At 32.9% G+C, this 23,833-nt stretch overlaps 1 protein-coding gene across 2 annotated transcripts; it reads left to right on the top strand.

The window, feature by feature from the left end:
- The first annotated feature begins 5,843 nt into the window (after positions 1–5,843).
- LOC143237422 (ubiquitin-like protein NEDD8) lies at positions 5,844–18,476 on the top strand. 2 transcript variants are annotated; one of them, XM_076476659.1, is made up of 5 exons: positions 5,844–6,014; positions 12,130–12,147; positions 13,601–13,630; positions 15,331–15,413; positions 17,373–18,476. In XM_076476659.1, exons 1-5 carry the CDS (start codon positions 5,997–5,999, stop codon positions 17,485–17,487), a joined length of 264 nt encoding a protein of 87 aa, XP_076332774.1. In that variant the 5' UTR covers positions 5,844–5,996; the 3' UTR covers positions 17,488–18,476. The 2 variants fall into 2 exon arrangements, with proteins under 2 accessions (XP_076332774.1, XP_076332775.1); XM_076476660.1 differs by lacking the exon at positions 12,130–12,147.
- Positions 18,477–23,833: the final 5,357 nt, after the last annotated feature.

Below are 23,833 nucleotides of genomic sequence, written 5' to 3'. Positions count from 1 at the left end.
AGCATACCAGCTTAATCTAGTTCACGCTACAACAGTTCGTAGAATATAATAATATAAGTGACGCCTCAACTGTTGCAGTGTTTGTCCACCCTGACTAGCCTGATCCTAGTATCGTATGAAAGGCTTCTCGCGGTATTATATATAACAATTATAGTGTGTTTGAGACATTTTTATACATTCATCTTTATTTTCGGTCATAAGTTATTATAACCACCTAAAACTTTTGATAAATAGTTGATGGGCGAACCACAGATAGCCCATTGTTTAACTTTGTGCAAAAAAAAAAACCGTTTCCATTAAATTCCTCACGAACGACAGTCTATCACCTCAAATCAATAGGGTTATCTTAATCTTACCTTTTTAATTATGAATACAAAATTTCAAAGAGCCATTTTGTTTGTTATTTTGTACTTTTTATACAGTCCCTAATAATCTTATAGGTTAATAAAACTGATTTGATCCGTCTCTTAGACTTTTTGAGAGCTTCAGACGTCACATGCCTGTACGTAATATTAGCAAGAAGAGGTGGGAACAGATATTGAACAAATTAAAAACATTATAATAACTTACTTAAATCAGAACTTTTTGCTTGCTTGTTTGTGAAAATCATGTTGTTTTCTAATTTATTTATCTATGATAAGCACAGAATGTACGTTTAAAAATACTGATAACATTAGTAATCAGTTATCCCCGACGTGTACACAACATAGATAGCCTATTGTGTAGTCTTGGGCTTTATCACAAGACAACAAAAGATATTAAAATACGTACTAAACTACGATAGATTATTACTTTTAAACTGTGTTTTATTCGTGACTTAAGAAAAAAATCAATATGCAAATTTTACAACATGTCTTAAAAATGTTTTTTTTTCACAATACTTGTTTGTTTGTTTTTTGGAATTTCGCACAAAGCTACTCGAGGGCTATCTGTGCTAGCCGTCCCTAATTTAACAGTGTAAGACTAAAGGGAAGGCAACTAGTCATCACCACCCACCGCCAACTCTTGGGCTACTCTTTTACCAACGAAAAGTGGGATTGACCGTCACATTATAACGCCCCCACGGCTGGGAGGGCGAGCATATTTGGCGCGACTCGGGCGTGAACCCGCGACCCTCAGATTACGAAGCGCACGCCTTAACGCGCTAGGCCATGCCAGGCCCTTTCACAATACTAAGCCATCCGTTGCACATTTTTATTCAATTTTGACTTGTTAATAGACTATAAGAGTTTAGGCTTTTATTTCGGAGTTTTAGGAACAGTCTTATATTTTAATAATTTTCAATATATGTTAATTTTAATATTTAAGATAAGTTTTACAACGTGCACGAGTTAGCGCTATTTCAAAAACACTGTTGATGATCCTTGGAGGACACTGACAGACATTTCTCACGTTATAAGTATAGTAATTCGTCGATTTCTGATAAATCATTGCCAAAACAAAGAAAAAAATGACAAAATTATATTAAAAAAACGAGAAAAATGTTCTTTAATACTTTTTTAAATCAACGGTGTTGTAAATAATGAACTGTTTGGTCTAACAACCAATCTTTAATTAACGACCAAATGTAATAAATTAGTATGCTAAGTAAGCCTTCTCGATTAGTGTACAATGAAAAATATTTTAGAAAAACCAAACAAAAGACGATATACTGCAGCTAAGACTACTTTGATAAACAAATTGGATTACAAAATCGATCTGCTGCCTGATATTCTATTCTATAAATATTTGTCAGCTTGAGTTACAGAGGCAAGTTTATCCCTATAAAAATAGCCACCCGCTAGTACAGCAGTAAGTCTGCGGATTTACAATCGATCTGCTGCCTGATATTCTATTCTATAAATATTTGTCAGCTTGAGTTACAGAGGCAAGTTTATCCCTATAAAAATAGCCACCCGCTAGTACAGCGGTAAGTCTGCGGATTTACAACGCTAAAATCAGGGGTCCGATTTACCTCAGTGAGCTCAGCAGAAAACCCGATGTGGCTTTGATACAAGAAAAAACAAACAAACAAACAAACAAACCACATAAAGAAACTTGTCTACAAATAATCCCGGGTATATTAAATATTTCAAACTTATTTACATTAATTGTAAAAACAGTTTTATATACATATACGCAATTAATAATCAAGATGGTGTATTCTGGTTTGTTTTCAGTCTCTTTTCTTAGAGATAAGAAAATATATTTCGGCAGCTTAGATATTTTACGATGCAGGTTAATAATTCATTTTTACTCGTTTACTTTAAACCCAACAGTACTACTACACATGTTATACCACAATGAGTAACATTATTAATAATAGAACTAAACAGCATTATAACACCAAAATGTTGTTATTATTTAATTTGACTTTGTACTATCAGTTTCAGTAAACGCTCCTGAAGAGACTGTAAAGCAATATGTTGAGTGTCTAATTAAATAAAAATAATATTTTGGTGTTACAAGTTTTAATATATCCTATACACGAATCTACACTACAGAAATGAAATAATGGTTGCAACGTGTTTTGTTTATCATTGGTATTGAGTTTTTCTTTAGTGAGTTATTTTATTATATTTGTCATATGACATTATATTAGGCCTATTACATTTTTAAACACTACATTATTAAACTAGTCCCTTAGGGATTTTCAAGAATTGGTTTGATTTGTTTGTTTTGAATTTCGCGCAAAACTACTCGAGGGCTATCCGCGCTAGTCTTCCTTAATTTAGCAGTGTAAGACTAAAGGGAAGGTAGCTGGTCATCACTACCCATCGCCAACTCTTGGACTATTCTTTTACCAATGAATAATGGGATTGACCGTAACATTATAATGCCTCCACGGCTGAAAGGGCGAGCATGTTTAGTGCGACCGGAATGCGAACCAGCGACCCTCAATTTACGAGTCGAGTGCCATAACCACCTGCCCATGCTGGGCCTCAAGACTTGGAAGAATATGTACTAATAGTATTTCAACTACATTACACTATGTAACCAATTTTTACTTTTTTTGTTCCTGGGCAGAATGTGTCACTTCCCAATTGCTTATGCCTAAAGTAAATGGAAAACGACCTATTTTTCTCTTCAAACTTTCCTTTTGTGACCTGGAGGCTAATTCGTGAAAGTGATTTACACTACAGTCTCAAATCTCGAAAAACTACTCACTTGTAAACATTTTTGTTCATTTTTGTATAACTTTAGTATAGGTACATGTAAATCTTGATTCATATGTTGTTTTATTCAGACCTTATGTAAATAAAAACAGGTTAATTTCTAAATTTCATTATCCAGGTCACAAAAGCAAAGTTTGAAGGGAATAATGACCATTTTCTGTACTTTTATAACATAAGCAATTAAGAAATAACACACACTCTCCAGGAACAAAATTTGTGTTACATGGTGTTATCTTCTTCATATCCACTGCCGACCATGCTTTTCAGTTAATTCAGATATCTTTATGCCAATTGGAATACAAAGAACACAGTAGTGGTCGAAACACTGTTTATATAAAACATTTATTACAACAGTTGTAATGTTGTGAACGCCAACTGGTGGAACATATTAAAATTAATTATGTTTTTCATAAGACATTTGGCCTATTTGTTGAAAATGATATAAATTTCAATCCGTATAACGGTAATAAATTAATTAATTCATTTCTTAGTGTTTATTACAAGCTTCTATGACCTATAAACAGTTTTAAGCTAAACGTTTTTCTTTCAACTGGAATTACTCACTAATTGTACTACAACTAACGTACAAATAAACTTACGTGCATAACAGAAACGTAGTCAGTCATTTAATGAAAATGAAAAAAAATTGTATAAACGCTATTACATTTAACTTGTTTTAATGACCATTTTATTTAAAATTTAGGTCAATTTTAGCTTTCTTACTTATTGGCCCCTTAAAATATTATGCCCCAACACCCATGTGGAAAACCTGGCTACGCCACTGTGGTACATTTTCACAGCTAATCGATCGAGTAACTGAATATACCAGAGAAGGAAATTGATTTGAATACTTCAGTAACTTTACAGTCATTGAAAAAATTTGAAAACTGACTTAATGTTTTAGTTATTTTCGCATTTATAATACATCTCTCTTTCTACATATTTTATCAAGTCTCTCAATCATTAACATGCACAAACATTCTACGTATTTTAGGACTAGTTTTATAAACTTTCTAAACCTAGTGTCATCTTCACGTCAGTACCTTATTCTAAAAAACAAATAAATTAAAACATTGGAAATATAGATTACAATATTATGATTATTATAGTGTTTTAATCTGTAAACTATTTTTGAAGTTTGTGTTTTCTGTACAAGCCTTGCATTTCATATTAACGCCACAGTTTAAACTTCTTGTGTCAAATTAACTCAAAGATTTAATATGTTATTATTAAATGGGTGAGTTAAATTAATAAGCAGACCTAAGTTTTAATGTAACGACTAAACTGCTGGCTGCTGTTACATTCTTAGATTTACTGGCTAAATTATAATAGCAATAATGATTGTGTAACAATGATTTCCAAATTATTTTCAGTGTCAGTTCTGTTACATATATCCCGAATTTGCATAACCCTATCTAATCGAAAATATTTGTTTACCGATCATTCAGATTTGTTTCTTACACATGATTGATGTCGCCAAATTCGTTACTCAACCAGAGCCTACCTAGATCCCAGATTTCAAAACCACTGTTTTAAGCCATTTTTATGTCTTAATACCTGATAAAATTCTCAATCAAATCGCTCCTTCTTGCTCTGACTTAAATTATTTAAATTATTGAAGTTCTGTAGTACATGCTGGTGTATAAAAGACATTTTAATACTAGAAACAAACGACCTTAAAACAACAAATTTGTTATTTTTCTTTTACTGGATACTCAACGTTTCGCTTCACAAATTATGGTTTATGTTTTAGTAAAGAAACTGTAAGACAAAACGTTGAGTTTCCAGTTAACTTTAAAGGAGTAAATTGGTGCACACTTTTATTTCTAAATACCTCTTGAAATATTGACTGTGCTTTATATTCACACACGTTCAATTTAGTCAGATATTTTACTAGAAGTTACCACCAAAAATCATTAAAGCATCATTCAGTGTTTGAAAAATTCTGCATATCCAGTGTAATGGATGCAATGGACGAAGGCGTGTTGTGGGAACCAGAAGAAGATGAAGCAAAGGTTCAAGGAAGAAAATCCGATGACAGCGACAATTCTAGCGATGACGAAGATTTCAGCGAAGATGAATGATTAGTTTAATGTATTACTTCAAATAAACTTTCAACGAATTTGGAGAATTAGTGCGTAAAATATCAATGAAAGATCTCAAGAATATTTAATACATCGATAGTTGTTTAGAAAATATTCGATGTATTTTGTATTGCTGATGTGTTTAAAAAAATCCTTCAATTTAACCTTCTAAAACTGAGTGCGCATTATATTCGGGCAAATGTCTCGGAGTTTTCAGGGGCTTACAGAGGAATTTAAATTTTCCTGCTACCAGAGTGAGGGTAGAGCGCATTGAACAGATACATACAATATATATATATATATATGTTATTGAGAGTTATTTCTTTATCACACACCCCTCTAAAGAAACCTCTTTGCATGTCCCTGAACAATCTTATAGTTTGAGGTTAAATTAAATAATTCTAAAACCTAAAACTTTTTTTTTGACATTTAGCACTGTTATATAGTGTTTTAAAGTTACGTCCTATTGTAAAGTAACTAATCTTGTCATTACTAGTCTGAATTTAGTATAAAGATGAAAAGAATCAATATAATTTAATTCATAATTAGCAAATGAAAGACATGCGCATAACAACTGCAGATAAGAATTTGGCGGTACACCGGTAGTAAGTGTTGTCTGAAAGCAAATAGAGCAGTTGAATGTAATCTGCAGTTATAGAGAGATCAAAAAGTTAAATGAGTAGGGGAGACTAAGAGATTTTATATTACTTTTGTACATTCGACTGGATTAGTGTTGTAGCCTTTCACCTGCGTAAAAATGTTGATTAAAGTAAAGGTAGGACAACAATTTCAAAGAATAATTAATAAAAATATTAACGTTATTAGTTTCATTACCCTAAAACATCTCACACGCTGCATTTTAGACGTATATGGTATAGACCTTGTGTAATATGTAGATTGTAATGTATTGGCATTACTGAAATATTTTAATAAGGCCAAAATCTAAGTCTTATGCTTTTGTTTATATAATGAGCCAACGACGCTTTCCTTGGCCATAAATTAACCATGTTTGTATTTTTGTTATAAGCAGCTGAGGAAACTAGTGGTGTGAACATTACGCAATTAATTTAGCCACCCCTAGTTATAAGTTACTTAGGTTAATGCCAGAATTAAATGATAAAGAACTGAACGTTTATAAGTTTAAGTTAAAATCTTTACAACAACTTTTTCAAATTTCTGCCAGCTGATAGCAATATATATATATATATACAAATAGAAAACCAAACACCCCTGAAATATCCATTTAGGCTTAGAAGTAGTGGTGATGATTTTTTTTTTTTTCACATACGATTATATTCAAACGCAACAGTGTAAAAAATATTTACTTTCTAAATTGTTGTGATGCATAAAAAAATAACAGGTATTAAAAAATAATCCAAGTACTTTAAGTTCTGGAGTAATGAAAAGCTGGACACTTATTAAAACAAATGATTTATCAATATTATAACAGTATTTTATATATAATTTATATTACGTTTGACAGACTTTACAAAAGCATTGTGTAAAATTGTGAAGGGCACAGAAAATTGTCCATTACTGTGTATTTGTAGTAATGTGAAAATACTAAATGAACATCAAACTTTTGTAGTTAGTGGTTACATCTTCCCAGTAGAGATGTCAAAACCAGTATTTCTTGGCTGGATTTGCTACATGATCCCTGCATCTGGACTCTGGTTGTTGTTCTGTTTTCTCTACAAGGATTTTTAAAACATGTTGGTGTTTCTTGGTGCAGTTTGTTATAGTTTATTATAAAGGTGTTAGGTGCACCTCAAGGACTCAAATGTTGAGTAAGTGCAGATAGCTTATGACTACTTGGTCCTTTTATGTTGCCTTTAGACATCTATCCTTAAAAAAAAAAAAGTTTCCCCTCCAGTACTCTTCAGGAAATCACAGTTCTGCTCTTGAACACTTGTAAAGTACTGGTTTCCCACCAATGCTATCACTACCTACCTAGTTTCATAAGTTGATCACCCTGTTAGTAAAATGAAACTGTCTTGGAATTAATTGTAACCTAGTCTGCCTTAATTTTTCCCATATCTCAAACTTTTGTCCTGTTGTCTTAAATACAGCAGAAGTAAAGTGGAGGCCATAATCCTTTTAAACTTCTGGACATTCTTGTAAACTTAAATAAGATTTCCTTTTACAATCCTTTATTTTCCTTGAGAGACAATAAAGTATCTTAACCTATGAGATAAACCTTCTGTCCTTACTATTGTTGAGGGAGCCCTCATCTGAGTCCCTTACAATAAATCAATATTCTGTTTAAGATAAGAAAACCACAACTTTCCAGTGTGTCTCAAGAAATGCCTAACTAGTGATAATTTTATACAAAAATAATTATTTATTTTGACTTGTAATCATTGCCAATAAATATACCCTATAATGCTATTAGTTTTACTTCTAGCATAAAATTATTTCAGTTATTCAAGTTACTTATCCTCCATTGTGCCAGTGTCTTATTTTTAACTTGTACTGTTTGGTGAGGTCTCATCTATATTAAATGTGTAATCTTTATGATAACACACATATGAAAGTAGCTTACAAGATGATTAAATTATCCTGTAGTCAGTAAAGTTTGAAATACAAAATAATCTAGTATTATTAGCAAAATTTACTGATTGTGCCCTATCAGTATCATTCTTATATAAACAAAAAGGCTTGTGCACTAATCCCTTTGTTACCATACTAGTAACAAGGGTATGGTTTGAATGAACTATTAATAACAACCATTTGTTGTATTCCTTTCAACCAAATTGCAGACAAATTAACTAGTTCTTCTCTGAAGTCCACCATTACAGTAGCTTTTTGAAAATCTTTGTTTTTTTTAATCACACTATCCAGTTAACAAGTAGAATCCTCAAAAAAAAACATAGCAACTTAGTAAGGCAAGATTTACTTCTTGTAAATCCATGTGGACTTTTAGAATATTGTGAAGCTACTTCATCAGACTTGGATTTTCCAACAATAGAAGAAAGACTGACTGAACTTTACTTCTCTAGAACAGTTAAATCCCTCCTTATAAATAGGAGTAATGTTAAACTTTCCAATCCTTAGGTGCACATTCACTTTCCGCTAGCATACCAATAATTAGAGAGAGAGAGAAAAATAGAGGAAAACTTGTCTAGTTCTATTTCTTTATTTTTTACTATTTATCCTTACCCTTACCATCAAGGGATAATCCCTCTGGTTTATTCAATTCTAGTACTTACTATAAAAGGCACAGTCAGGAATATTGCTAATGTTGTTTATAAAAACTTAACTTTAACACCTCAACCATCTCATAGTCATCAACTAAGTCCTTGCCATTAGCATCTTTTAATTGTAAGGTTTTCATTACTTTTAATTGTTAAAAACTTCTTGTTGTTTTAACATTATTGCTTAGCTAATTCTCAAAGCCCTTTTTTAAATCAAATTTTGGGGTTTTCTTTTGGTTTTGTAAATCTTCCTACTGAACTTGTAGAATATATTTGATATTATCCATTATGTTTTGAGTAAAACGATTGTATTTCATCTTTCCAGTTGTCTATTTCCTTTTTCTGGAACATGCCCATCTTGAATTAAAAACAATTTGTTTTTCAAAATTTCCAAATCCATCACATTAACCTTTCATCTGTTACAAAACATTAGTTACAAGTTAGTTTAATGGTCTCAGAAATGGCTTTCTGAAAGTTAAAATCAAATTATCTCAATGTGTTATAGAACATCAAACCAAATTATGTAATGATCACTCTTCTCCAGGTGTTTACCACTTCAACTCTTGCAATCATATCCTCATTATTAGTTAACAAGAAACGTAAAATGGTAGCCTCCTTCTAATGTTTTAACTCTCTGCAATCCCAGTCAATGTCTAACTCTAAAGTCTCCCATAATTATTGCTACAGTATTCCTACTAACAGTATACTTGATGTCATCAAACAATGTTTCATTAGCTGGTCTATAACAATTTCCAGAAAAAACTTTTACCCTTGTGGTGCTAATTGTAGTCCATATAAATTCAACCTTGTGACTACAGTTCTTTTGCTTTCAGTCTCGACAGGCATCCATTATTAGTGCCATTCTTATCTAACCTCAGAAGTTTCAATAATTATTTTAATACTAGTTTTTTTTAATTCAACTATAGCCATGAACTTGTATATTTTTTCCCCTAATATTAGATTAATAGTAATAACTAAGCCTATTTTTGTACCTTTCAATTATATCTGTTTCCAAACTCCTATTTTTCCTACCTAGACATTTTATCAATATTTTAACTCAGTTTTCCATACTACAATCTTCACTAAATACATTTGTTTCCTTAAATATTCTACTACCAAACCTGCCTAAATGGAACCCATCTCTAGCACATATACTAGGTATCCAGTAACAATAACATTAATAATGAAAAGTGTTACTGTTTTCCTCCACCTTTCATTTTTTTAAGACAGAAATAACTTTTCATATCAGTCATTATGAATGATAGGGTTTGCAGCTGTTATAGAAGCTACTTAAAGTTTGTGAATTGTCATAAGCCTGATTAAACTGCCCAGAATGTCTGGTTGAGTGATGAAATGACAGAATAAGATAATTATTTTAAATACAAGGTCTATTACATATATGGAAGATCAGATAAAACTTATTTTAAAACAAAATTGATATTTATTAAGTTATGAACTTGTTTAACATTTGAAAGTGATGTAGACATGAAAGAATGTTTCACTAGGGTTGATCATTGCTCTAACTTTTCAGAATTAAAAGGTGGATTTGATTGTTTAGGTTGCCTTCCTTTGCTTTATTCACTTACTGAAACAGTGATGTTACAAAGAATCTTGTAGGAGGGGAAGTGGATAGCAGTTTTGTAGTTTCAGAGTTAACCATTTCTCAGTAGATGTTTTCATATTTGTTTTGGTAACACTAACTGTGCCTTTTTCATTAAGTTTGCAGATTTCATGCAACTGTCCAATATAAACTCTACTGCTAAATTACCCTAAATCTTCCTCAACTTCACACTATAAACCATACAGATTAATGGCCCTAAGTTTAACTTGTCATTGATATAGTGCAGGGGTTCTCAACCGGTGGGTCACGACCCCCCAGGGGGTCGCGAAGCTTTGGCAGAGGAGTCATGTTCTCAGTTGCTTGTCTTCGTGAGATACATTAATTCAGGTGACATCAAAGACGAATTCTTATTCTGCAGTGCACTTGAAACCACAACAAAAGCTGATGATATCATGGAAAAAGTTTCAACTTTTTTCAAGATGAAGATCTTCAATGGGAAAACGTGTGTGGGGTTTGTACGGATGGGGCACTGGCTATGCTGGGATCGAAATCAGGATTCCAGTCGAGAGTGAAGAAGCTAGCACCTCAAGCAAAGGGCATCCACTGCATGATTCACCGATATGCTCTCGCCAGTAAGACTCTTCCTGCCTCTCTGCAGGAAGTGCTTAAATCTGTAATCAAAATTGTAAATTATGTGAAGACTCAAGCACTCAACACTTGCCTATTCAAAGAACTATGAAAAGACATGAATGCTGACCACGAAGTTCTTCTCTTCTTCACAGCAGTATGTTGGTTGTCGAAATGAAATGTTATTGTGTCTTTGAAATGAAAGATGAAATAAAGCTATTCCTGGAGACTCAAGAAAGAAAAGATCTTGTAGCTCACTTCGAAGATGAAGCATGGAATAAAAGGGTTGTGTACCTAGCCGACATTTTTTACCAGCTGAACAAGCTCAATTTGAAGCTTCAAGGAAGGGAAACACATGTTCTCCTTTTTCAAGATAGTCTTTGGGCCTTTGTTTCCAAACTGCAGAACTGGCGTCGGAAAACCAATCTTGGAAACATCGCTATGTTTGAAAAACTTTGTGGAGTGACGGATACTGATCCAACTGGATCAGTTCCTCAAGGATGAGATTACCGAACATATTCAGTCTCTAGAAAAGGAAGTTGAGCGTTACTTCCCTGAGCTATCACAGGAACAGGAGGCCCTGGTAAGGAACCCATTTTGTACTGAACTTGATGTATCCAGCATCCCAGATGATATTCAAGATGAATTTCTGGATCTAAGGAACGACTCTTCAGCTCGTGATCTCTTCAAGGTGAAATCCGTGACTCAGTTCTGGTGCGCTATGTGTCAGTCATACTCCAAAGTCAGCATGATAGCTTTACGTGTCCTTGTTCCATTTGCTTCTACCTACTTGAGTGAGGCAGGATTTTCCACTCTTGTCAATATAAAAACAAAGAATAGGAACAGATTGGATGTTGGAGATGACATGAGACTGGCTCTAACAAACGCTCAGCCACGAATTTCAAAGCTTGCTGCTGAAATGCAACATCAGGCATCTCACTAGCTGGGTTGGATAGCTGTTCAAACCTATGTTAATATTATTTTAAGAAATATATGTTCTTTTTGTGAATTCAGGTTGGACCAATGTGATTTAATTTGCTAATAAATAATTACAGAATTTTAAAATATTTTTTTAGATGTTTCTTTCCCTCTCCATCACAGAAAATAAAAGAAAAATTTAAGCTGCTGATAGTAAGCCCTAAGTAGGGGGTCATACGGGTTTCAAACTTTTAGGTAAGGGGTCACGAGTGCCAAAAGGTTGGGAACCCCTGATATAGTGTGTAATAAACCTACAATTAAGACAGAATGTTTCCTTTTAAGAATTCTTATATTCATTTAAAATTAATTACTGACCTATAACAGTTCAAAAGCTATTGAGTTTAAGTGGTAATTCTTATGGCTGTTTAAATAAAGTCAAGTAAATTTGACTGGAGAACCAAAGGCATGTGACTGTGAGGTTAAAATTATGTTTATTATTTATTTGTTATACACGTTTCATTCCCAAATTATAATGTTTTTTTTTTTGTTTGTTTTTTAACTTGCTTGGATTTCACGTCAAATTGGTCCAGACACTCACAGGAAAAGAGGTGAGTCAAAATTTTAATCATAAACACAGATTTTGAATACCATATGTTCTGTTATTATGAAGAAAGTTCGACAGTGATTCAGTGTTACATTTTTACAAATTAAACTGTTTAGTCTTACAGTATTCAGGCAATAAAAACAAATACAAGTATAAAAAATTTGATTTGCTATCTATAAGAGTACCTCCTTAAAATATTATTGGTATCTCAATTGTAAAGAATGGAAAAATTGTATCTTGGATATGTGGATATTTATATCAGGTGTATTCAAATTAAAAAGTCTCGTAAGGAAGTTTTACGACAGAAATTATGTAAGGTAAAGACGTGCATGAAGTAACATTGTAATAAAATAATCATAGCATGAAGATCAGGGGTGGACAGTGTGATTCACTTTGTGCATGTGTACAGATATCTGAAATTTCCTTTAGACATATCTAATGACTGCTAGAATTGTTACTTTTACCAGTGTAGTGTTATGCAATATAGTAATAGATAAAATAAAGTTTACTGAAATCTAAGTGCAGTTGTTTTGTTCAAGTAAACAAAATTCATGTAATGTTAGTAACAGTAAATAACTTTTACCTTGCAGCAAAAAAAAGGCATTTACATTTGGATTGTCTAATTCAGTTCAAATCTTTAAATTCTGTAATGTTCAACATGTTTTATGTAACTGTAACATAAACCAGCAGTATCCAACAGTTTTGCAATATGACAAAAAAAATTAACTATTTTTATAAATATGGAGATTCAAAAATACAAATGCAGTAAAATAAAACTTTCCTTTTTTTAAATTATAAATATTATGCAACACTGATTTAACCAGAGCACTTAAAGAACCTTCATGACCTTTGTTTGGGTTCAGTTGGTAGTAATCTGGCTAAATGGTAATGACCACAACATAGTTGTAAAGAAACATGGAAAAATTCACTGAGCAAATATTGATTTGCAAGTGCCACTCAAGTGTTTGTAATTGTTAGCTTTTTCAGTTCTCTATTGAAATAAATATAAAGTGTGAGGATCAAGTTAAAACAAACACATTAGAAATTGCATTTTAAGAAAATAAGGCATAGCACATAAGTAAACACTGAGTATTCTTAAGTCGAGAAAAAAGTTTTTATGTGCATGAGAAAAAACAACAAAATTGTATAATTTGATTAGTCATTGAGTAAGAGACATCCTAAATATGAAGGAAATTATAAGAAGAGAGGAGGGGAAAAAACAACTCAGTTCTAGTGTTAAAATATTCTTCATAAATAAAATTTTAAAAAATTGGTTGTAATGTCTTCCTGACAAGCTGGATTAAAAAATCTGTATCTACTCGTAGAAGATGACTTAAGTTTACTGTTAAGTGATAGTTAAACACTAGTGTATGTTTGTTGTGTAGTCAGGTTCTTTAAGTAAAAGGTAATCTTAATGATAACACTTGTCCAATAATACATGTTTGTTTGTTTTTCAGATTGAAATTGACATAGAACCAACGGATAAGGTTTGTTTAATTTTTCTTGTATATTAATTGTACAATATTATCCATAAGACATACAATATTATTTCAGTGAAGTCTTAGCTTAAGATTAACTGAAATTTGTTTATTTCACAAAAGCTTAGGATTATTTTATGCAGAAATTAAGAAAAAGTTTCCAAATGCATACTATTACCAGTTTTGTACTTTGATATTAAGTATGTGAATTGGCAAACCTGAGATTTTTGCAAGTTACAAAGAATGATCTTCTCTATTCCTTGTAGAAGGTAACATTTGTTAACTTGTTATAAATGAGACTGTGATGTGTTTAAAAGTATAAAAATCAATCCAAATGGTCCATTTCTTGTATTTGCATGCATCATTTTAGGAAATTAAAAAAAAAAAAGACACAAGAGTGAAACAAAAGTTAGAATGTTTCTTAGAATAAATGGGCCAGGTGTGAGTTCATCGTTAATTTTTATCCTAGGGCTTCTAGTTCATGGTTCATTGTTGCAAAAGCAGACTGTACTTTGGGGTAGATGGGAATTATAAGTGACAGTCAGACCTCTCCCCCGATTCTGCCAGACAAAGGGGTGTTGAGGCAACTTCTATTGACTAACTAGTCATCAGTTGAAAATAAGAGATGGGTATGCACAGTTTTGCCTGGTGTGTGTTTTGTGAAATTTAGAAACAACTAAAAGTGAATGTTGCAACTTGTTAAACTGATCAGTTTAAGTTTCTGTATGGAAATGATAGTTTTACTAACATTCAAAACAGTTAAATTATTTTAATTACGTTTAACAGTTGGTTTGTTTTCAACATATTCATACAATAGAGATTGGACTTGTTTTGTTAATATATTATTAAATGCAGTACTGGCCCAGCATGGCCAAGCGTGTTAAGGTGTTTGACTCCTAATCCGAGGGTCGCAGGTAGGAATCCCAGTCACACCAAACATGCTCGCCCTTTCAGCCATGGAGACGTTAAAATGTGACGGTTAATCCCACTATTCTTTAGTAATTTAGTAGCCCAAGAGTTGGCGGTGGGTGGTGATGACTAGCTGCCTTCCCTCTAGTCTTGCACTGCTAAATTAGGGATGGCTAGCGCAGATAGCCCTCGAGTAGCTTTGTGCAAAATTCAAAACAAACAAACAAAATGCAGTACTGCAATGAGGTGTTAATATGTCTGGAGATCTGTTTTCCAGATATTTTCTAGGGTGAGGGGTACTTTGAATTGCCTATGCAGCTCTGCCCCACCTTTTTTAGTTTTTAACCCATTCTCATCTCTGATGTACACCCCTGTCACCAAGGGTGTATTCTTACATTTGTTATCACCAGTGATGTGCATAAGTATTATTCATACATATCTATATTATTACTGAGGTTATACAAATTTGTACAGATTTATCAATATATTAATTACCAATTCTTTTTAAAAAGGAATGTGTAAACCTTTTAATTTGGTTATTGTTATTTTAGAAAAAGGCACCATATTATAACTATTGACAATTGGTCATGGTTTGATCAAAGTAACTTAATATTTGGTTGACAGTTAAATTTACTTTTTTTTTTCTTAAGTCTATAATTAGGAAGTTTCACCATGTATGGAAGGTTTCAAGTATCAGTGTTATAAAACATTTAAGAAATATTAAATATTGGTGAAATGGTAATGTTTACACAGTTTATGAAACATTTTGTTTTATAATTTCATCCTTTATATAACTTCAGGTAGAGAGAATCAAAGAACGAGTAGAAGAGAAAGAAGGTATTCCACCTGCACAACAAAGACTTATATTCAGTGGTAAACAAATGTGGGTATAGAAACTTTATTTATGGCTAATAAGTGTAACTTTCTAATTGATAAAGTAAAAATTAAATTTTCTGGAGGACTTAGAAGAACAATCTTTTTATTATCTCTGGGGCTCAGAGTCCATTCTAATTCACCATGTAGAAACCTAAATTAATTTAGGTATGTGAATAATGTTAACGACAGTTTGTCGGATTCAATATTTGTTGCAGATTCTTTTTTTAATTTTCCTTCTGGTTTGAAAAAAAATGAAATAAATTGTTAAATATATTTTATTATTATTATTTGGAAAATGTGAATTTAACTGGCAAAGTTTGACATCTCTTTTTCACAGGTCTTTCAAAATATACACAATTTTAGTATGTTCAGTTGTTTATTGTAAATTTTGATGAGGGTTTAAAGCTCTCAATCTTAGAACTACTTTAGTTTTCACTAGTTGTTTCAGAAGCTTGTGTATTACAGTAAGTTCTTCAGTCCTCAGTATCTGCTGAACTTGAGCAGTGCCAGGTAAATACAAATCACATGGATATCATAAAGAACATTTTGTGCCTCATTAACATACTAAAGTACAGTATTTCTACATGTATAACAGTAAGTTTTAAAGAATAAGAAAAGTTTATAAAACCACATTTAAAGATGGTTATACACTGAAGCTTGCTGGTAGGAAGGACACAACTTATACTAAGCTACATTGAGCATTTGTATTGTGAAATATTAAAAGTTCTGATGAAAATGGTTTTCCAGATGTAAAAATACTGGAAATAATAGCTTTTACTGTATAATGTTTGTGATAATAAATAAATAAAATACAATTATGCTAAAACTATAGAATGCGTAAGTCTTTGCCTGAATATTTAGGAAACTATATTTTAGTAACACTGAAAAATTCAATGTTTGCATGTACAAATCTTTTAAACAGATTGTTTAAAAAAAAAAAAAAAAAAACAAATTTCCTGTGTTAAGCAATAATTGATGTCATTTTATAAAGATATGATTATTCAGTAATTCTTTAAACCCATAATTATTGCTGTACCTCAATGTTTCTGGCCTATTTATAAAAAGTGGATGATAATATGGGCTAAATCGGTTTTTTAGCCAGTGAGACTTGAATGTTATTGGATACTGTAACATCCAATGGATAATGTGGGATTTTTGGCCAGCTGCTGGCAGCATAAGCTTAAATTTAAGGAGTTAAGATTCTAACAGTGTGAAATTTGCATGCTTTGAAATTGATTCAGCACTACTATGGTTTATAAATAATTCAGTAATAAGTGTAATTTAAGTTTGTCATTAATACTGATATAGATTCTTTAAAAATTCAGCATGTCAAAAGGCCACTACTGTTTACCATATATTTAAACTTAACTGCTTGCATAGGTTTTGTTCTCATGCCATATATTAGTTTTTAAATTTTTTAAACATGCAGGGGGTCACATGGTTTCATTTCAACAGCTGTTTGTTACCATAGCCTTCCAGTATAATGGCTACAAAAGGTTTCCATTTGTATATAGTAGAACCTCCAACATGGAAGAAGTTTGAGAGAAGACTGTGTCAGGATAGTTTAAAAGTGGTAATAGACCAACTGAACCATTGTTATCTGTTAGAAATTAAATTTGAGAACAGTTAATTTAATCAGAATGTAGCTATTAAATGTAGCAGAAATAATAATTTTTACAAAATGTATTTAGTATTTATTTCTGTCACCTTGAATATTATGTCTTCATAAGTGACAGTCTCTACACATTGGTGAAACAAAGCATGTATTGCTTAATAAAATCAAAGAAGACCTAAGCCCAGTTCTAAATGTGTGAACTTCTACATACATTTTAAATCTTATGTATATTGTAGGTAAGTAGGAGCATGTCTAAGAAGATAGAAAACTGCAGTATATTATTACATTTTATTTTTTCTGAAAGAAACCTATTAGTTAATATCATTTCTAAACTTCTATTTCTAAATTTAGGAATGATGACAAAACAGCAGCTGACTACAAAGTAACCGGAGGATCTGTACTACACTTAGTTTTAGCTCTTCGAGGAGGATGGTTTACAGAACCAGCACCTTCTGGACATCTTTAAACTTCTTTCTCTACTTTTTAAGTGCATGAAAATGCAAGATTAACATTTTTGATTTAATGTTAAGTGTTTTGTTATTTGTCTGTATATTTAATATTTGAGTCTAAATAAAAAATAAATAAATAAATGGTGACTGTTGTCTAATTCAGGCAATTATAGCATGATATTTTGGGCTGTCTTATTTGTGGTGTTAATTTTTATTCAGAAAACGTTGTATTTTACATAAAGCTACATGAAAGATATATTTACTAGCCATTAGTGATTTTTAAGTGGTAGTCTGCAAGGAAAGCAGCAAATCAACATTGCTAACCCTTGGACTACATTTGTTAAACCATCTAGTGAGATTTCACTATTGTTCTTGTAATGCACTTACAACTACAAAGTGTGGAGACAGACTTTTTGTTGGCGTGGCATGGCCAGGTGGTTAAGACACTTGACTTGTAATCCGAGGGTTGTGGGTTCAAATCCCTGTCACACCAAATATGTTTGCCCTGTCTGCCATGAGGGGGGGGTGTTATGTGACAGTCAATCCCACTATTCACTGAGTTGGCAATTGTTGGTGATGACAAGCTGTCTTCCCTCTTGTCTTGCACTGCTAAATTAGGGATGGCTAATGCAGATAGTCCTCACGTGGTTTTACGTGAAAATTCAAAACAGACTTTTTGCCACATATGGATTTGAACTTGTTCCACAGTCTGGCACAATAACCATGACAGGTACTCGTTACAATACACTTTAAATATTCTTTACCTAATTTTGAAAATGGTGATTACTATTACTAAATTGTTCTGATGAAACATGAAATTAAATTGCAAATTTCATATTTACTCTGTTTCCTTTTGAGGTCAGAACTGTATAACGTTAAGCAGGTTGTGTTAAGAAAACCGCATTTAAATAAAATTGTTGGTAGGTTTGTTTAAATGTTATCTTGTATGTGTACTGCTGTATCACTGACATGCTTTGATTTTAAAAATAAAACTGTTCTCGACGTGTGTGTGTGTGTTTATAATGCTTGTTCTTAGGGTAAGATTATTGGTTTTTATGTGCACATATATAGTATTCGAATACATTTAAGTTGTATATGAAAATATAACAGAGTAAGGCTATTAGATGATTATATATGTTTTATCGTATATTAAAGGATCAAAGACTTAACATAGTTTAAATTATTAAATGTGACAAAGATCTCTTAACTGGATTTTCTCAATTAAAATTTATATTTTTCGACAGATAAGTGTTCACAAGACGAAAATAATTTGCAGTATATTGAATTGAATACGGACATCAAAGGAAGAATAACACAAGTGAACAGATATAGAATCCTCTTTATTCACTGTACCGTAAAGTCCCCAACTTCTAGGAGGAAAATTGTGTTTCGAACTTAACCACTTTTACAGTGAGAACTATCATGTCATCCCATAAGTAATGTCCGAAAATTTAGTATAGAAAGTGCATCATTTTCTTCTTTGTAGAAGGCTTTAACGACTAAAATATGCAGTAGCACGTGTATAAAAATGTTCAAACAAATAAAAGAAACTAACCCAACTCCACTTTTTCAGATCATTAATCAAATAAACTCATAAAGATGGATGTGTCTGAGGAAAACATTAGGCATACAATGTTGCGGAATCTTTCAATGGAGAAAATGTCGAAGGTGATTTCAGAAGTTCAGATCAGGTAACTATAGCTTAAGTGATGGGCTATATTGGGTTTAATAATAACTTGCTGCTGGCTGCATTTGATGAAGATTGTGCTGTAACAGTTGAAGAACTACTAGAAACGTAATTCAACCCATTCTACAGTTCACCGTCATCTGCAAAAATTTGGAAAGGTGTAAAAACTTGGAAAATGGGTCCCGAGAGCAAGAGTGGACATTTGCATTATCGTGAACGTCACTAACCTGTCCAAAAAATGTTAAGCGCCGCAGGCAATAGCTCGGTGCGGGTAAACTGGATAAAGTACAGTTCAAAATGACCTCCACCTTAGGAAAGTCTTCTTAAGCGTTTGGTGGAATACTGCTGGTGTGATCTACTTTGAATTGCTACCACTGAATGTAATGATTACATCAGACTTCTATTGTCGACAGTTAGAGCGCTTGAATGTTGCACTGAAAGAAATGAGGCCTGTTTTGATCAAGCGTAAAAGTGTTGTGTTACACCAGGATAATAAGCAGTCCCATACACGAAGGATCACACCTGCAAAAGATTGAAGAGCTAGACTGGAGAAAACTTCCACTATTTTTTTTTGTCTTCAGACCTTACCCCATCTGATTATCATCTATTTCAAAGTTTATGGAAAAGAGATTGGAACATAGGAAGATGTCAAAACTACCCTCTCTACATTCTTTTTCTCCAAACCCCAATAATTTTATAGATGTGGCATTCAGAAGCTTGTGAATCGTTGGCAGGGAGTAATTAATAATAATGGAACATAGATTATTGATTAAATAACATTAAAACGTTTGAAATCCTTTCTCTTTTTTTCTAAACCTAAAATCGGACATTACCTAAGGGATGACCTGATACATGCACATTTGAATAAAAACTAAAAAATATCAGATGAATTTTTAAGTTAACTTTAATAGATTGGAGAGGGTGGTAAAACATAATTCTTTCTTTGCTTGTCCTCAATTTTAAAGTTAAAATATGAATAGAAATAAGTTATTCATTGGCAGAAAAATTAATGTTACTTGCCCTTGGCCCGGCATGGCCAAGCGCGTAAGGAGCGCGACTCGTAATCCGAGGGTCGCGGGTTCGTGCCCGCGTCGCGCTAAACATGCTCGCCCTCCCAGCCGTGGGGGCGTTATAATGTGACGGTCAATCCCACTTTTTGTTGGTAAAAGAGTAGCCCAAGAGTTGGCGGTGGGTGGTGATGACTAGCTGCCTTCCCTCTAGTCTTACACTGCTAAATTTGGGACGGCTAGCACAGATAGCCCTCGAGTCGCTTTGTGCGAAATTCCAAAACAAACAAACAAACAAGTTACTTGCCCTCACCCCTCCAAAACGCAAGCGTGACCTCGCGTTCACTAGACCATAATCACAGTACTTTAAAAATCGTTAATGTAAACTGTAGTGCATAGTCCCGTATAATATCGTTATGCAACGTACATAAGTATTCACTGTCATAAGTAGATAAGTTGTGTTTGTAATTTTACCATAAAAATATGATTGGTAAATGACATCAATAACAGTAATTCACGAACAGTGCCTAGACCACTAGTATCTGTTGTGTCACGGACATCCAGACGAACGTTGGTATCGGACAAAATGTCTCATTGACACTGGATGTAATGTGAATGACATATATTCCTATTTACAAGTTCTTAGGAATTGACCATAGCACTAAAACTTTCTTCATATTGTGCAAGACAACAAATGTGTCACCTTTGTGTACTTTTCAGTCTCTCTATACCTCTGATGGCTTCATCCATCGTGTCTTAAATCAGCTGTATTTTGGTTTTTAATTTTTTCTTTTAATATTATATCTCTTCTAATTTTGCCTATTTTTATAGGAACAGAAAATTATTATTATTTTGTCTCTTCCTCTTCGTGTGTTTTTAATATTGTTTTTCTTGACCTTCTTTTAAAGCTCTTTCTATTGCTTTCTTCATCTCAATCATAATATGGTTATCCTCAGAACTCTTAAAGCTGGGAATGTTGAAACAACCTTACTTTTACAAAATCTGAGGGTCGCGGGTTCGAATCTCCGTCACACCAAACATGCTTGCCCTTTTAGCCGTGAATTGGCGGTGGGTGGCGATGACTAGCTACCTTCCCCTAGTCTTACATTGCTAAATTAGGGACGACTAACGCAGATAGCCCTCGTGTAGTTTTGCGCAAAATTCAAAAAACAAATAAAAATTTTACAAAAAAATTACTCATATTGCAATTGTAAATTATTACATTAGTTTTCGACAGCATGTTACCTTCCTCCTCGATTGAGCTGCTTTTGGCAGCACGGGAACTGTTTTTAGGAGGCCCTTTATACTTTCAATCTATCAATAAAAATCTGCATGTCTAGCCAAGTACCCCGCTTTGCAACTCCTTTCACAACTGGTGTTAAATGAAAGTTGAAGTTTAGTCAAAGCTCTATTTTCATTAAAATAACTTCAATTCTGACATTAGTGTTAGAATGTGTTCTATCACTTCTGTCGTTTGTCAGGTTCTTTTAGATTATTTAGTAAAAATAATGCAAGGTTCAGGCCACATAATAATAACCAATTAGTTTTTGTTGTTTTTTGTTTCCTATGAAGTTTCTACAGCTACGTTCACTTGTAAGTTGTAGATCTATTACATAAATATTTATAGGTCTAATATCAAACACAGTATTTCATTATAAACTCCGAGACTTTAGCACATGGGCGTAAGCATGTCCCGCAATTTCGGGGTTGTTGTTGATGTAACTACAATTATAGCGAAATAAACAAAGCCCCGATTTTTGTAGTTACGTCACAGCGTACATCTAACTTAATTACTACTTTTATTGAGTAATGAAGCAACAAAATCATCAACTACTAAATAACAGATCGAACGCCATTACTTACAGTGAAAACGTATTCACTACTTACTAATCCTGAACTAAATGCCTACTTGTATTTATACCTGTATTCTCGTTTGTGGGTATTTCATAAAGTCTCTGGATTAGTAACATTAACGAGCATTCTAGGAGTAAGTTTATAAATGTAATTCATGTCAACAATAACAATACTTATTTAAAACAATGAAAATATAGATGTTACATTATACATTATATTTTTTATTACTATAGATATTAATAAATATATATATTACTTATACAGATTTTCTTTTTTGTAACTGTTACTGGTTTGGTGATCGTTCTTTGTCACTGAGATGACGCCTAGGTCTAGGCGGAAACTAAATTCAAACACCTCATAATAATCTTTGTTGTCGACTGACGCAGAAAATATTATAACTCACCAGTAACGTAAAGTGTCTAAAAGCTTCCCTACTAAGTGTTTATATAAACAATATTAAAATAAAACAGAACAACTCGTGGAAATTTGTCTAAAATAACGCACTATTGATCCTAACTTCAGGTAAAGTTACAGAAAAGTTTTGAATTTCTTTGGGTGGGGAAACTTCTCTAAGACTATACAAACAATACATAAATACTTATTTAACTGTCAAAACAAATTTACTCCATTACTGTTATCAGTGTTATCCACTGTAACTGAAAATTTCATAAATATTAAAATTTGTTTTAAATATTTGTTACATTTTTAATCTGTTACTTCAATATATGCTACTGAAATAAAGAACGACTGAGGTAACGTAAAGCTTAGATAATTCTTAGCCTAATCCTCGCTGACTGAACATATATATTAAGAATTAAATATATGCCCTTCTTAGACATTAATGAAGATTCATAAAGTGGGAAATATATATGTTATACTATAACACAAATGTTCTGAAGATGGCAAAAGTTTGATCTGTGTAAAATATTTATGTTTTGGGTTGCCTGCCACTCAGTTAATAATAATAAAACTTCAAATGCTTTCTTTTCTTCTAAAAGTATTTTTGGTGGATAAATTAACTTTAGCTATTATTTTATTATTTCAAATAATTGTTTTTAGAATAGCATTAATATTTCTATATAAGAGGTAATTTTCGCGCGAGTATGTGTATTTTGTCTTATAGCAAAGCCACATTAGGTTATCTACTGAGTCCACCTAAGGGAATCGAACCCCTGATTTTAGCCTTGTAAGTCCGTAGACTTACTGCTGTATTAGCGGTGGACTTTGGGGAAGTAATATCACAGTACATTTGTTTAAACAGTTCTCACATTTAAAAAAATACATATTAAAGCAGATGTATTTGAATATATAAAGCCAACTGTTTTCCATATTTGTTTGGATACCCGTGACGGGCTGAGCGCAGAGATTAATTTTGTGCTTAAATACAAATAAAGAAGCTGGTTTAGTAACACTGATTCGAGATTTTTGAAAGTTTCAGATGGCTCGAAGATCTTAGCTGTATAGTGTTTTTGCAGTCAGTACATGGGATTTGGCCCGGCATGGCCGAGCGCGTTAAGGCATGCGACTCGTAATCTGAGGGTCGCAGGTTCGCGTCCGCGTCGCGCTAAACATGCTTCCCCTCCCAGCCGTGGGGGCGTTATAATGTTACGATCAATCCCACTATTCGTTGGTAAAAGAGTAGCCCAAGAGTTGGCAGTGGGTGGTGATGACTAGCTGCCTTCCCTCTGGTCTTACACTACTAAATTAGGGACGGCTAGGTGCAGTGGGCTAACAACCTACTCACTTAAAAACCTGTTACTGAAACCGCAGTGATTGCGACCTTATGTTTCTTAAGGAATTGAGTGGCAGATGATG

Source organism: Tachypleus tridentatus, chromosome 13 (assembly GCF_004210375.1).
Source record: "Tachypleus tridentatus isolate NWPU-2018 chromosome 13, ASM421037v1, whole genome shotgun sequence".
In the NCBI taxonomy this organism is placed as follows: Eukaryota; Metazoa; Arthropoda; class Merostomata; order Xiphosura; family Limulidae; genus Tachypleus; species Tachypleus tridentatus.
This window is presented reverse-complemented; position numbering and strand designations above follow the sequence as displayed.

What these genes read in the sequence shown, in the direction of transcription:
- LOC143237422 (XM_076476659.1), top strand. An exon ending in ACATAGAACCAACGGATAAG is followed by an intron (nt 13,631 to 15,330) that starts GTTTGTTTAATT and finishes ATATAACTTCAG; the next exon opens with GTAGAGAGAATCAAAGAACG. An exon ending in ATATTCAGTGGTAAACAAAT is followed by an intron (nt 15,414 to 17,372) that starts GTGGGTATAGAA and finishes TTCTAAATTTAG; the next exon opens with GAATGATGACAAAACAGCAG.